Source organism: Apostichopus japonicus, chromosome 22, assembly GCF_037975245.1.
Source record: "Apostichopus japonicus isolate 1M-3 chromosome 22, ASM3797524v1, whole genome shotgun sequence".
Lineage (NCBI taxonomy): Eukaryota > Metazoa > Echinodermata > Holothuroidea > Aspidochirotida > Stichopodidae > Apostichopus > Apostichopus japonicus.
This window is the reverse complement of record NC_092582.1, coordinates 462,505-477,451: the sequence shown is the minus strand read 5'-3', so window position 1 is coordinate 477,451 and position 14,947 is coordinate 462,505. Positions and strand designations below refer to the sequence as shown.

The 14,947-nt window shown below is 36.5% G+C and overlaps 1 protein-coding gene and 1 long non-coding RNA gene across 6 annotated transcripts in view; one reads left to right on the top strand and one right to left on the bottom strand.

Annotated features, from left to right (window-relative positions):
- Positions 1-14,947, bottom strand: part of LOC139963758 (patatin-like phospholipase domain-containing protein 7) — a 46,712-nt gene that overhangs the window by 17,173 nt on the left and 14,592 nt on the right. For 3 of the 5 annotated variants that reach the window (XR_011791749.1, XM_071964873.1, XM_071964876.1), the window contains 13 exons: positions 13,245-13,306; positions 12,612-12,764; positions 9,093-9,252; positions 7,747-7,827; positions 7,058-7,186; positions 6,596-6,676; positions 5,004-5,091; positions 4,094-4,173; positions 2,828-2,944; positions 2,431-2,508; positions 1,764-1,969; positions 1,480-1,611; positions 72-245 (listed from right to left, as the gene is read on the bottom strand). Coding sequence is in view for 4 of the 5 variants with exons in the window: in XM_071964873.1 (XP_071820974.1) it covers positions 72-245; positions 1,480-1,611; positions 1,764-1,969; positions 2,431-2,508; positions 2,828-2,944; positions 4,094-4,173; positions 5,004-5,091; positions 6,596-6,676; positions 7,058-7,186; positions 7,747-7,827; positions 9,093-9,252; positions 12,612-12,764; positions 13,245-13,306 (1,541 nt within the window). In the remaining variant the exon portion in view is untranslated. The remainder of the gene's footprint in view (positions 1-71; positions 246-1,479; positions 1,612-1,763; positions 1,970-2,430; positions 2,509-2,827; positions 2,945-4,093; positions 4,174-5,003; positions 5,092-6,595; positions 6,677-7,057; positions 7,187-7,746; positions 7,828-9,092; positions 9,253-12,611; positions 12,765-13,244; positions 13,307-14,947) is intronic. The other 2 variants (XM_071964874.1, XM_071964875.1) reach the window with 2 other exon arrangements.
- Positions 10,141-12,368, top strand: LOC139963759 (uncharacterized). Its single transcript, XR_011791750.1, has 2 exons — positions 10,141-11,156; positions 12,319-12,368. It is a non-coding gene; the product is annotated as an uncharacterized lncRNA (long non-coding RNA).

The window sequence follows — 14,947 nt, the reverse complement described above, 5'->3', positions numbered from 1 at the left end:
CATTAACGTTAGGAGGTATTTATCGCAAGCATCTCTAAGATATAGGAAAGGTACCGGTTAGAGGAGCTCACCTGATAGCGTGCACGGTTGATAATCTTGTTTTCCCGGTGAGGACTTCGTCTAGACCAACCAAGCTGCCCTTTCCAAACTCCTCAACAATATGCTTGGATCCGTCATCTCTTGTCACTACAGATCGCAAGCGTCCACAAAGAACCATGAATATGGTGTCTGCATGATCATCTCGGCTATTAGATGAAAGAAAAACAACATTCTGGAATGAGAAAGAACCATGAATATGGTGTCTGCATGATCATCTCGGCTATCAGATGAAAGAAAAACAACATTCTGGAATGAGAAAGAACCATGAATATGGTGTCTGCATGATCATCTCGGCTATCAGATGAAAGAAAAACAACATTCTGGAATGAGAAAGAACCATGAATATGGTGTCTGCATGATCATCTCGGCTATCAGATGAAAGAAAAACAACATTCTGGAATGAGAAAGAACCATGAATATGGTGTCTGCATGATCATCTCGGCTATCAGGTGAAAGAAAAACAACATTCTGGAATGAGAAAGAACCATGAATATGGTGTCTGCATGATCATCTCGGCTATCAGATGAAAGAAAAACAACATTCTGGAATGAAAAAGAACCATGAATATGGTGTCTGCATGATCATCTCGGCTATCAGATGAAAGAAAAACAACATTCTGGAATGAGAAAGAACCATGAATATGGTGTCTGCATGATCATCTCGGCTATCAGATGAAAGAAAAACAACATTCTGGAATGAGAAAGAACCATGAATATGGTGTCTGCATGATCATCTCGGCTATCAGATGAAAGAAAAACAACATTCTGGAATGAGAAAGAACCATGAATATGGTGTCTGCATGATCATCTCGGCTATCAGATGAAAGAAAAACAACATTCTGGAATGAGAAAGAACCATGAATATGGTGTCTGCATGATCATCTCGGCTATCAGATGAAAGAAAAACAACATTCTGGAATGAGAAAGAACCATGAATATGGTGTCTGCATGATCATCTCGGCTATCAGATGAAAGAAAAACAACATTCTGGAATGAGAAAGAACCATGAATATGGTGTCTGCATGATCATCTCGGCTATCAGGTGAAAGAAAAACAACATTCTGGAATGAGAAAAAAACCATGAATATGGTGTCTGCATGATCATCTCGGCTATCAGATGAAAGAAAAACAACATTCTGGAATGAGAAAGAACCATGAATATGGTGTCTGCATGATCATCTCGGCTATCAGATGAAAGAAAAACAACATTCTGGAATGAGAAAGAACGGCTTGGACTCTGCAGGGTGAAGAAGTCATTGAATGATAAAGGGAGTAATATAATATCCAAGGTTAAGTGAAGAAACCCTACTCCATTTGAAATGTGTCATAGAATGGTGATGTGTGCAATATTATGTCTAAGGTTAATGTGAAGAAACCTTACTTGAAGAGCACTTGACTGTACTCCAAATATCCCCATTCGAGAGTAAAATCGGTCTGCCTGGTGAACTTTGACATCCTCTTCACTGCGTAATGGCTAATTCGGATGGCAGCATCTGGGTGTTCGTCTATTATTCTTTGGAGCAATCGAAACGAGATTTTGTTTAGATAATATGTTTTAATGACATGACCGAGCTCATTAATGATATTTTAATTAATTTGTATTTTTGTGTCATCATTGACTTATGATTTGTTGCGCATTTAATTCATAAACTGTTACTAGAATACCTGTGGAAATTAGAAGCACTTATGGTGGCGATCACTGCTCCACTTTTCCCAGACTTAATAGCATATGACTGAGACTCCTCTGTCATCACAGCGGTTTCTCCAAGAAGTTCTCCGGGATGGAACCGGTAGACGGTTTTCTGTATGCCTTGTTGATTTTTTTGGACCATGTTCACAGACCCGGAAACAATGTACACCACACGAGTTTCCTGTTATTTATGAATGAATGAATGCATGTTACCTTGACAGTTGATGGTTTTTAAGTGATTTTGTCTTTTTAATGGCGTACAGTATATGTAAGGGTAGTCTCTTAGTCAAGACGCACTTCATGGAGTCCAGCTGTTAATCAATTCCTGCCATAAGTTTGTTTACTTAGGGATAATCAATGTCGATAATGAAGAAAGACCCATCCCCCATCACTCAACTCACCCCCCCCCCCACCACCACGCTCACACCAATTCGTAATAGCCACATCCATTATCTCTATCATTACGGTACCGTCTCTGTACCAACATTTGTATATACAACCTATCACTGCGAGTTGCAAGAACGAGGCCACTGCGATAGGCTGCGATACGTGTATTTACTGTTTTAGGTAATTCCTTATTGGACATATTCTCATTAAAAACATTTTGTTCTTGTCATATTTAGTATGTTATTTAATACCTACCTGTGAGCCTTCCTTCATAATCGTAACAGATGGTTGAAACATTACGAGACCAACACATTCTTTTAGCAGATTTTCGTCCTGTAATGAAAGTATAGGTAGTATGCAACTTCATTTCCATGTATGCTCAAAAATACATATTGTATACCAGTTCATTTCCTATATCCCCTATGCACTTCCTGGTCCATAAACCAACATTTTCTTTTATGTGGTGATACATATTTTTTTGTATATGCGTTTTTTTGTGCGTGTTTTATTTGTAAGGGCGTTGATAGGTGGTTAAAAGTTTACCAGAATAAACAGGCCTAAGATCGTGCAATCGTTATTGAAACTTTGCCCATTTTAGATGATGGTACTCAGAAAAGGATTCTCTGAATCTCCTCGAAGACTGTGTGTTTACCTCGATACCCAGCAGCCCCTTTAATTGCAGAGTGATCCTGGAGAGCAAACCAGAGTCTTCAAGCTGTTTTGTTTTCTCATCAACTAATTTCTCTGTTGCATTGTTGTTCTCATTGCCCTGTAAGAAAACAGACAAAGCAAATTGGAACAAATTTTCTCACCTCCTGTGTAATAAACAATCGGTATAATATGAGTGAAAGACATTATGACATGTCCCATTGGCACATTTTGTCTTGGATATTCGCCTCATATCTCCTTAAAGATGTATTCTAGTAACAGTCAAGGTGAGACTATATGGCAGAGAAAGTTTAGTTCAAAGCTCATCTCAATATGTTGGTCGTAACTGTAGATATGGTTGTTTACAAGGTATAATAACCTCGATTGTATGGTGCCATTAACTAGATATATAGATAAGATAATCAAACAACATTAACCTCGATTGTATGGTGCCATTAACTAGATATATAATTAAGATAATCAAACAACATTAACCTCGATTGTATGGTGCCATTAACTAGATATATAAATAAGATAATCAAACAACATTAACCTCGATTGTATGGTGCCATTAACTAGATATATAAATAAGATAATCAAACAACATTAACCTCGATTGTATGGTGCCATTAACTAGATATATAAATAAGATAATCAAACAACATTAACCTCGATTGTATGGTGCCATTAACTAGATATATAAATAAGATAATCAAACAACATTAACCTCGATTGTATGGTGCCATTAACTAGATATATAAATAAGATAATCAAACAACATTAACCTCGATTGTATGGTGCCATTAACTAGATATATAAATAAGATAATCAAACAACATTAACCTCGATTGTATGGTGCCATTAACTAGATATATAAATAAGATAATCAAACAACATTAACCTCGATTGTATGGTGCCATTAACTAGATATATAAATAAGATAATCAAACAACATTAACCTCGATTGTATGGTGCCATTAACTAGATATATAAATAAGATAATCAAACAACATTAACCTCGATTGTATGGTGCCATTAACTAGATATATAAATAAGATAATCAAACAACATTAACCTCGATTGTATGGTGCCATTAACTAGATATATAAATAAGATAATCAAACAACATTAACCTCGATTGTATGGTGCCATTAACTAGATATATAAATAAGATAATCAAACAACATTAACCTCGATTGTATGGTGCCATTAACTAGATATATATTTTGCTCGGTACTAGATAAGATGTGTAAGAGATCTGTCAACTTACCTCTTGTATTGTGTCCAAAGTTAGTGGTACGTTGCCATGGGATTTTGTTACGTGTTTTTGCTTCTTTAAAGCAGCACCCTCTGGAGAAAAACATTAATATTTTTGAATTAATTAAAAAGGCTGAACTTATGTCTATTTTCATAGAGTAATCATTGATACATTCAATAATGTTGTCCTTGGAAGGCAGTTATATATTACTGGGGAAACCGAGCCAATAATCCAAGATAAGTTGGACAGGTACTCCTTAGGGTATATCATTTTCCTGAAGTTTAATTTAGTAAATAGTACAGCAATATGAAGGGGCAACTTATATCGGAAGAATTGTGACGATGATGATTCTTTTTTCATTTTGTCAAAGAAACATGTTACAATTTGAAAAATACACTGGTACATGCTCGTATGGGATCAAAACAACTTTAGTAAACACATCATAATGTCGGTATTGTTCTGTTTTGACACCTCTACTTTTATGTGGTACGAGCAAATAAAGATATAATATTGTTCCTACTGTCGTTCCATGCCCTATCGCCCTCCCCACTTCCCCGAGCACCCTCCCCCTTTATTCTGCTCTGACACCTCTACTTTTATGATAGTGTGACGGTACGCGCAAATCAAGATATAATACTGTTCCTATACTGTCGTTCCATACCCTATCTCCCTTCCCCCACCCCTCTCCCCGCCCCCTCCCCGAGCACCCCTCCCCTTTATTCTGCTCTGACACCTCTACTTTTATGACAGTCTGGTACGAGCAAATAAAGATATAATAGTGTTCCTACTGTCGTTCCATACCGTATCTCCCTTTCCCCGCCCCCTCCCCGAGCACCCCTCCCCCTTTATTCTGCTCTGACACCTCTACTTTTATGACAGTCTGGTATACGAGCAATATATAAATAATAGTGTTCCTACTAGCCTTCCATACCGTATCGCCGCTCATTAACTGACAGTCTTCTTATAGATCGATCACGCAATAGTTGCTTAGATATGGCTTCCTTCGGCCTCTGTAGAAATCAAATATATATTTCAATGCGAGACATCGCAATCACGCAATTTATGTTTGACATATTATATGATTCACACAAGCTTTTATTTCTTAAGTGATTTTTTGGGAGACTAAGTTTCTTTGTTAATAATTGTATTTACATTTCTCAAAGAGTAAAGGGAACATACGACTTTGCCTATTTAAGAGTCAATCAAGTGCCCTAACCATAAACTCGGACTGTATTTAAATATCGCTGTGCACAAGCCCCTTCCAAGGCAACTACACCAAACCACAGCCTAGTCTCCCCGTGCAATTATAATCACAAGAACACTTTACATTTATCACAATAAGATCACACCAGGTTCGACAGTTACAGGAAACATAATATAGGTTGTGAACATTACAACACTGAACAGTAAAGTCAAGGAGGTTCTTGTAGAAGCTCCATGGTATTGTTGACAAAATGAAAACTAGTGTCAATTAAAATTAATATAGACAGAAGGTTGGAATGATACCATCCAGTGTGTTATTTAAGGTTTCATTTTTACACCGGATATCATCAGAATCCAATAAATAGGTTAACAACTCATTAACAAGAAGTAGTGAGATGTTTACTAGTGACTACGTGGACCAATGCCTATATTGTATATTAGAAGGATCCAAAATGTTGGCGACTATCAGTGGCGTGCCCAAAGGAGGGACGACCCCCCCCCACACACACACACACACACATGGGAGTTGGCTTCAATTACCCCAGGGCAGTCCCCATTACAATATCATTCATTTGCCTCTGGTCTTCCTATTAATATTCATGCCTCAGTCGGGAGAATTACCAATTTATTTGTACTTAGTATCACAATCTTCCGTTTATAGCTACTTACAGTATAAAAATGACTCAGAATGCACCACGTGACTTCTAAAAGTAATTCTGGGTCGAGGGCTTATAAACCCCCTATATTGGAGTTGGGCTTCAATAACTCCAGGGTAAAGACCCCTCCTTTATAAAAATCATTCAGTCGCATCTGATCCTCCCATAAAAGTTCATGCCACTATACCTAAATCAGCAGGGGAATTTTTATGTCCCCTCCCCACCCCCCTAATTTCCTCAGCTGCACAATTCCGAAATCCTGCTCACGCCACCGGCTACAATTTGTGTAAATTTAATACAATTGTGCATGTATGATCGCATCTGATCCTCCCATAAAAGTTCATGCCACTATACCTAAATCAGCAGGGGAATTTTTATGTCCCCTCCCCACCCCCCTAATTTCCCCACCTGCACAATTCCGAAATCCTGCTCACGCCACCGGCTACAATTTGTGTAAATTTAATACAATTGTGCATGTATGATGTAAAAATAGACGTGAACTAATTAGCTTATAGAAAGTCATTATACTTGCATGCCCATCGTCTATTCGGTCTTAATCTGACCTTCAACTATACATGAAGTTAATTGGCATGTTATAATAGAATGGTTTTCCGTTCAATAGTGAAGCTATTAGAATGAGCAAACAAATACGTACCGAGGCCAACAGCTCCTTTGTGAGTCCAAAGAAAGAATGTAAAGTCTGAAATGTGATTCGTTGAAGCCGACACAGCATAGTCTGTTATGAGGGGGTGAGATCATACAGAGGGATAAATAGTACGTTTTCCACTGTGAAATATTATACTGTTAATTTAAACACGTTTTTAATAGGGAGAGGATAGTTTCTTTTACTTCCGATTTCTTAATTATAACGGTTATTCTGTCTGGACTCATTGATATTATTCACACTGTTACAATCCTTGTTAGGTGAGCTCAATTCGGATGGGATAATGTTTCACATGTTTTGCCTCGCATTCCATGGATTCATTAACGATCTACTATTTGTAACTGCAATACTACCCCATCACAACATCTCAAAAAAGACAAGTCTTTAGTAACACTGCAATTTGCCCACTTGCCACCGCCCAGGGTGCAAAGTAATTAAACTTAAATGAATTACCTTAGCAACTTGAATCTTTAGCTTTGGTGTTTGCTGACATGCGTGTTTGAGAGCCTCTACTGGTAGACAACACACAGTTGAATCTTCTCGAGCCACCACGGAAAGAGTCTTGAAAACGGAGGGAACTCCCTACAGCATAAAACAGGAAAGTGAATGGGTTACCTAATACGGCTTTCTAATTTGATCGCCGTTGATTCCGCAATGTTTTACCAAGATCAACCGCGATTATTAGAATCAGAGGATCAAAGCAAAAGATTTGGTCGACCTTCGATAGTCAATTTTTTTTCGAGTATTTACTTATACCCGCTATATTTGTAATGATACTGTAGTACATGGGCTAATCAACTGCAGAGTTGTGAACATTTATAAACAAAACGTAACATAATTGATCAATTTTGTCACATGTATGCAAAAGTAATTATAAATTTTACAATTTTAATTCTGTCTTCGTTATTGAACATTAGTGATTATTAACTTTCAATCCTGCTGATAAATTTAGCGATTCGAACCAGTGAACTCTGGATTACACTGATTCGAATCCAGTTCTATCTATAAATATCATTGTTCTCTCCATTGTCTAAAACTTACCAGTCAGCTTTACAAATAACAAATACATTTTGAAAGTAAGCAGAATCGTCTCAAAGAGCTGTTGCACTTAAAATATTTGAAGTATGAAACATTCAACTAACAGCTAAAACATCCATGATACTTAGATAGCTGTAGATCGCCTCGTCTGCTCGAAAATCACGCACAGGAACTTCCGATCCATCCTGAAAAATGGAATCAGTCAAAATGTGTGATCACTCTATATATTGGAAATATAAATTGATAAACACAAGCGGTTAACTGGAAAGAAAATTTCTTCATAATCGTTTCATTGAAAGAATATCGAAATATGCAAAGAATTAAAATGGACACTCATGTTTAAAGTTCAAAATGCATTAACCATTAACTGTCAAACACGTTACCATACCGAACATTTTATTATTTGTGATTTATTGGAAGGGTTGGTAAGTTTCGAATCATTTTTATTTAATTAGGACGCTAGAATTTGGAAGCTATGCTGTTGACCTAACGAATGTATGTACATACAGCTTTACTAACATTTCTTTCCCATCCACTCATGGCCTATGCGAATTCCTGTAAAAGCAGGGATCTGCTGAGTTTTATATTTCCTTTGACTACCATTCCTTTCTCATCCACTCATGGCCTATGCGAATTCCTGTGGAAGCAGGGATCTGTTGAGTTTTATATTTCATTTAACTACCATTTCTTTCCCATCCACTCATGGCCTATGCGAATTCCTGTGGATGCAGGGATCCGTTGAGTTTTATATTTCCTTTGATTACCATTCCTTTCCCATCCACTCATGGCCTATGCGAATTCCTGTGGATGCAGGGATCTGTTGAGTTTTATATTTCATTTGACTACCATTCCTTTCCCATCCACTCATGCCCTATGCGAATTCCTGTGGAAGCAGGGATATGTTAAGTTTTATATTTCCTTTGACAACCATTCCTTTCCCATCCACTCATGGCCTATTCGAATTCCTGTGGAAGCAGGGATCCGTTGAGTTTTATATTTCCTTTGACAACCATTCCTTTCCCATCCACTCATGGCCTATGCGAATTCCTGTGGATGCAGGGATCTGTTGAGTTTTATATTTCATTTGACTACCATTTCTTTCCCATCCACTCATGGCCTATGCGAATTCCTGTGGATGCAGGGATCTGCTGAATTTTATATTTCATTTGACTACCATTCCTTTCCCATCCACTCATGGCCTTTGTGAATTCCTGTGGGAGCAGGGATCTGTTGAGTTTTATATTTCCTTTGACTATCATTTCTTTCCCATCCACTCATGGCCTATGCGAATTCCTGTGGAAGCAGGGATATGTTAAGTTTTATATTTCCTTTGACAAATTCGAAAAGTAACCTTTTTTAAACCTATAATTACACACTGGTCGATCGGTGACATTATACAACATATTGCTGAATTATTGAGTATTTCAGTCATTGGAATATTGTCAAGTACCTCATCGGCTATGAACATAGTCAAAACGCCACGTCGGACCAGATAAATGCAGTTGTCTTCATCGCCGTGATCAAAAAGCAAATTTCCTCCTGCTAGATGTTTGATGTCAAGATTGTTGCAGAGCTCTTTACGCATAGATTCATCATTGAAGCCGATATTTCTAGATTAAACCAGAAGTTTGAGTTTAAATGTTATTATATAGTTGAACGAAAGACATTCCATCAACTAATTTATAACTGAACGCAGTGTTCCCGGTAGCGTCTTCGGTAAATCAACTGCAATCATGCACGTAATGCATTGTGGGTTTGGTCCATTAATTAAAGGGGCTTTCTGAGTAAAGTTTCATAAAACAGACAACCTAGAAAAGTTGTTTATATTTTCATTGCATCATTACTTCTCCCTAATTCTACAACACTTCCATAGCAGATATTAACAATCAAGCCTACTTTGCAAAATAACTATAGGTGGTTGATATTAGGACCGGTGACGTCACTCAATCTGTTCTTGCTAGTGTGATAAAGTGGAATTTTGCCCTTTTGGCATTCCAAGGTTACAGCACTCTGCACAGGTACAGGAAGTTCTCTGCTCTTCCCTGATACCCTTTGCATATTCATTAGGAGAGCACTGCTGCCAAGGAGTTGTTCCATCTCCCTGTTGCTACCCATCATGTTACACAGGTCTTCATTGTTCTCTGCTCCATAGTACCTAACCACATACTCTCCACAAAGAAATAGGGCTTCTAGTTTTAGTGATTGTGGAAAGGTTATTCCCAATGGAGTCTTTATTTCTGTTGTATGTTGTTAAACTAAGATGACATGTTCATGTGTATAAGTTAACCAACATGTTAGTTGCTTGTGTAATAATTTTAAGTTGGTATCCTTTCACTTTGTGAGGAGGTTGGCTACTGAACTACTTTTACTCTCAGAGCCATGTGCTTCATTCCTCCACTTATCCCTTGTTAGAGAGACATGGTATTGATTGTTTTGTGAGAAGAGATTCAACCATTCATGTGAAGAAAAAGAGCCTATTTCAGTGTATCTTGGTGAGTTATTTCATATTGATTATTAGTTAAATTTTACTTAATGGCATATGTTGTAAGAACTATTATTGTAAGAGATTTGGGGATATTATTGAGTTTCTCTCAAAGAGTTCTACCATGTGGTGGAGCATTCATACATATTGTTATGTAAAGTAACAGTACTGTAAGTTAGTAGGGCTATTTAATTCAGTGTTATACTTGGGAAGGTTTAGTTTCAAGTGTAAAAGGAAGATTGCATTTCAAACTGTTTTATTTGATATTTGTTTATTGATATTTGTTTAATTACCTTCTTTACCTGTCAATTTCATATTTTAGTAGCTTCTCAGTGACATTATGAGAATAATTCTAAGTCACATGGTTAAAGGGGTATAGTACTGACTGAGTCCATGTTTTCAGTTGTGATCAGTTATTGTCTCGATATTAGTTCAGACAGAGTTAAGTTAATCATGATTCATTTACAATGTGCTTTAGTAGCTGATGTTAAACCGATTGATGGGTTCTAGGTGTTACAGTGTATTATAGGAGTTCCCTTGGGACTGTGTGTATAACTCAAGTGTGACGTTATTGGTTATTATATTTCTAGCTTAACTTCAGTTTCAATTTTGTGTTAATCCAGTGTAATTAAGGGATTAAAGGTTCATCAACTCAGACATTTTAAGAGTTTCAGTTGTACATCAAATTAAAGGGGCTGTGTATGAGCACTATGTAGTAAATCTAAGCATGTATGAAATACCCTTGTAGTGTATTGTTCTTAAAAGGCAAATGTTGTACCATACTTTTGTAATACTTTGGGCAGCTTGTGTATTGGTGCTCCTAAAAAGCATATCTGACTTTACCAAGTTGTACTTAGTACTTTAAATGCTTATATGTAGTTATATATGTCATAATTCAATTAAATTAACCTTTGTAAGCTATTCCAGATTTTATATGGTTATATATTAATTTTCTGGTTTAGGTTCTTTTGAGCTGAGTCGTGATCTGGTGATGTGAGGTTTACTGATCATTGTTGTTAGATGACTGGGCTGGTAAGTGATGCATGATATTTTGCAGGGTATTTCCTTTGTGGTCATAATTGTTCATGCGAGGACCTGAGGTTACATTTTTAGCTATTTTGTTTACACATTGTCGCCACACTCATGTATATTGCTCCTCACTTTCCTGTCCATATACGGGAAAGGGTGTTTGAGGCCTCTATCTTGCCAAATATAGTATATGCTGTCCCGGTCTGGTATCACTTTGTCCAAATAAAAGATAAGAAAGATTATTAAGTTTCCTGAGATACTGTGAGAGAATCTTTGGATTAAATCATAACCTACTTAAAGATAAAGTTAATACGGCTGCTAGGAAGGAATTTGAGAGGCTACTAAATAACATCCAAAGAAATGAAGGACACCCACTCCATTGTGCAATAAACTCTCTGTGCAATAAGACAAACTACAATTTGAGGGATGCTGCAATAACTCCCAGATTCAGGATTGAACTTTATAGGAATTCTTTTGTTTATAGGGCGTCCATGTTCATACAGCATGGTGCTCTAGAACCATTGTTGTGATTTTATTTTTCAGTGTTTTGTCTAGTATTTACTATTTTATATCTTTATCATAATTTTATTTATTTTCCTATTTATAAATTTTTAATGATTTATACTGGAAATAAAGAATTGAATTGAATTGAATTGAACTATTATTTTCTGATTTTATCTTGCCAGGAGCGAAAGGTTGTATATACGCCATGCCATTGAATTGTATTCTTCTTCATGTTACAGAAGGTGTTAATTAAATTTCATATTTAGTTATGTGCTAGATTGGTACTTCGGTAAATATTATTATATTCTGCTGTTATCATTTTTATGGATGATGTTATTGTACTACGTAAGAGATTCACTTTTTCACTTTTGGGTTTATATGTATGAACCAATAACTCCATTCTTTTCTTCAATTCATTTCCAATTCTTTTTCAATTCATTCAAGTCTTACTCAATTATTATCTTGTTATTTTCACTAGAGATGAGCTATTGCAGGGTTGCTAGTCACTTGTTCATTGCAAGATTGTCTTTACCAATTAACTGTTGTTTTATTATTTTCATTCAATTGAGGAGTTTCACACCAATGGTAAGTTGTTGGGTTAAATGTATACATGACTTACCTGGACAACTGTTAAGTTTTTAATTTTCTCTTCTCATTGCAGAGGCTGTTTTGTTTGTCTGTTTGTTTTGTTTGAATAAATTGGATAAACCACGTGCAGTACTACTCTTCATCATTGTCGTTTGCGTGGCATGACTCACCGCTAGCTCCCCATTCAACTAGATTCCCAAATCGCTTCACTAGATGAGCCTTTATTCATAGCTTGTATTCGAGGGTGATTCTTAGAACGCAAGTTATAATAGAATCATTCTCAAGTGAGTAGGATACATCCAAACTTCCAGAGCGGAACGAAGGACAACTGTCATGTTTTATTTCGAATTCGACCTGAACATTTACCTTAAAATATTTTCCATATGATTTGAATTTTCATCTTCTGATTTGGTGTCCTGGCCAATGAGATCTCGTTTCGGTTCCAGCATAAATGAAGGCAAGTCTTTGTCATGGACTGAGGAGAATTTAACTTTCGATTTTCGTCTTCCGTCTAGTTTCCTTATATGAAAACAAAATGATACCAATTACTCGTGTGTTCAGTCACTATAAGTTTCATAGCAAAATATTAATAGTAATCGTATTATAACTCGGCAAATTCTCAATAAGACTCTAGGTCGAAAAAAAGATGACAACCATAATGGGACGCTAATACAACTAAATTGATGATAAGAATACAAAATTACATACAAATGTACGATGAAAACAGACGGTGATAATATAAAAGTACGTACGGTGATAATATATAACTACTTACAGTGATTGTGTAAAAGTACGTACGGTGTTAATATTAAAACAACGTACGACGATAATACACAAATACGCACGCTGATTATATAAAAGTACGCATTAACGTACGCACGGTGATAATATACAAGTACTGGGTGATAAGTAGTGGATGATAATGTAAAAACTTTGTACAGAAAGATGGTCTTCAAACCTACATAAAACTTTGTGCAGAAAGATTATCTTCAAACCTACTTTGTTGCATTAAGAACCGTTTTCAGTTTCGCCCATCCACCTCTTGCACTGGTTGACGAACGCTAAAAGATATAAATACTACAATTTAATGATTCCTTGACACTTATCATCAGGATATGCATGAACAGAATTGTTTAATGCGTGATCAATTGTCACATGAATATGATGTGTACTAACGCGCTTAATTAAGCAAAAATGGATTTCTTCAATTCGTTCTTTCGTTATAAAAACAAAATCACAGTCTAAGCTATATTTATAAGTCTTTCGGTGATAAACGATCCCACTGAACAAACAAATATCCGAGATCCCGTGTTCTATAGCTGGCAAAGAAGCAACCAGGTTGACAGGAACAGTTCCTCCCCAATACCAACAACAACCAAAATCTAACAAGATAAAAGTTGCAGGAAAATGTATTTTTGCAAGACACTCACATTAGCTTCATTGCTATCTGTACTCTGTACAAAGATAAATGACATTACAGGCCATTAACTGCAGGGCTTTAAATTACGGAATGACAACCTACAGCCATTAACTGCAGGGCTTTAAATTACGGAATGACAACCTACAGCCATTAACTGCATGGCTTTAAGTTACGGACTGACAAATTACAGCCATTAACTGCAGGGCTTTAAGTTACGGATTGACCACCTACAGCCATTAACTGCATGGCTTTAAGTTACGGATTGACAACCTACAGCCATTAACTGCAGGGCTTTAAGTTACGGAGTGACAACCTAACAATAGTTCACCTGCATGGCTTTAAGTTACGGATTGGCAACCTACAGCCATTAACTGTTTACAGAATCATATATACCCGACTTGCCGGGTATGAGTGCGAGAGTTTATAAAGCTGACATATAGATGAGACGGACAGACAGACAGACAGACAGACTTTGAAATGATATTTGCAGAGCCACTGACACCGGGTGTTACAAAGCAATGATATTCAAATAGACTATTTTTAATATGTAAAGTTGGTGAATTTTGACAACTTTTGTCTTAGACTCAGGCTATCTTGCCCCCCCCCCCCCCCATAAAAAAAAACTCATATCGGGGCTCTGATTTGCAAACTAAAGAAGAAATGTAAACTCCTACTTCTTTAACGTATGAAGCGATGCAGAAAGTATGACAATAGTCTGATTTTTTTCATGTATTAGGAATCAATCTTTGAAATAAGTGGAATTGCAATAGGTTTGAAAGATTATTATTTCTTTCTTGCTGTGTTTTAGCTAATGTTATTTTCGGGATCCTTAGGTTTTTTCTACCAACTTGAAACAACCTGATAGGCCTACATATTTATATTTTTCTTCTCTTTTATTTTAGTTTCTTTCATTTTATTTAATCGCGATGCCTTCATAATCCTCCAAAAACTGTTTCTTACCCTTTTACCCTTATAAACAGTGAAGAAATATTTTTTAAGTATACACGAATATAAGATAGGGCACCGTCGACAAAAACAAAATCCGTGTTTTTCGTTCCATATAGGGATTCAGTGCATTTTACCATGGTTTTCCCATAACATGCATAACCTATAAACTTACTTGTGAGTACAGCAGAATATTACTAATCACCCAAGTAAGATCAATATTTGTTTGTTAAAATCAGTGGCAAAATATCCACGATCACTTATCATGCAAACCCCAATGCCACCCAGGCTAACAAGCTTTGATTTGAACAATGTCGTTCATTGCTAAGTGAAGTCT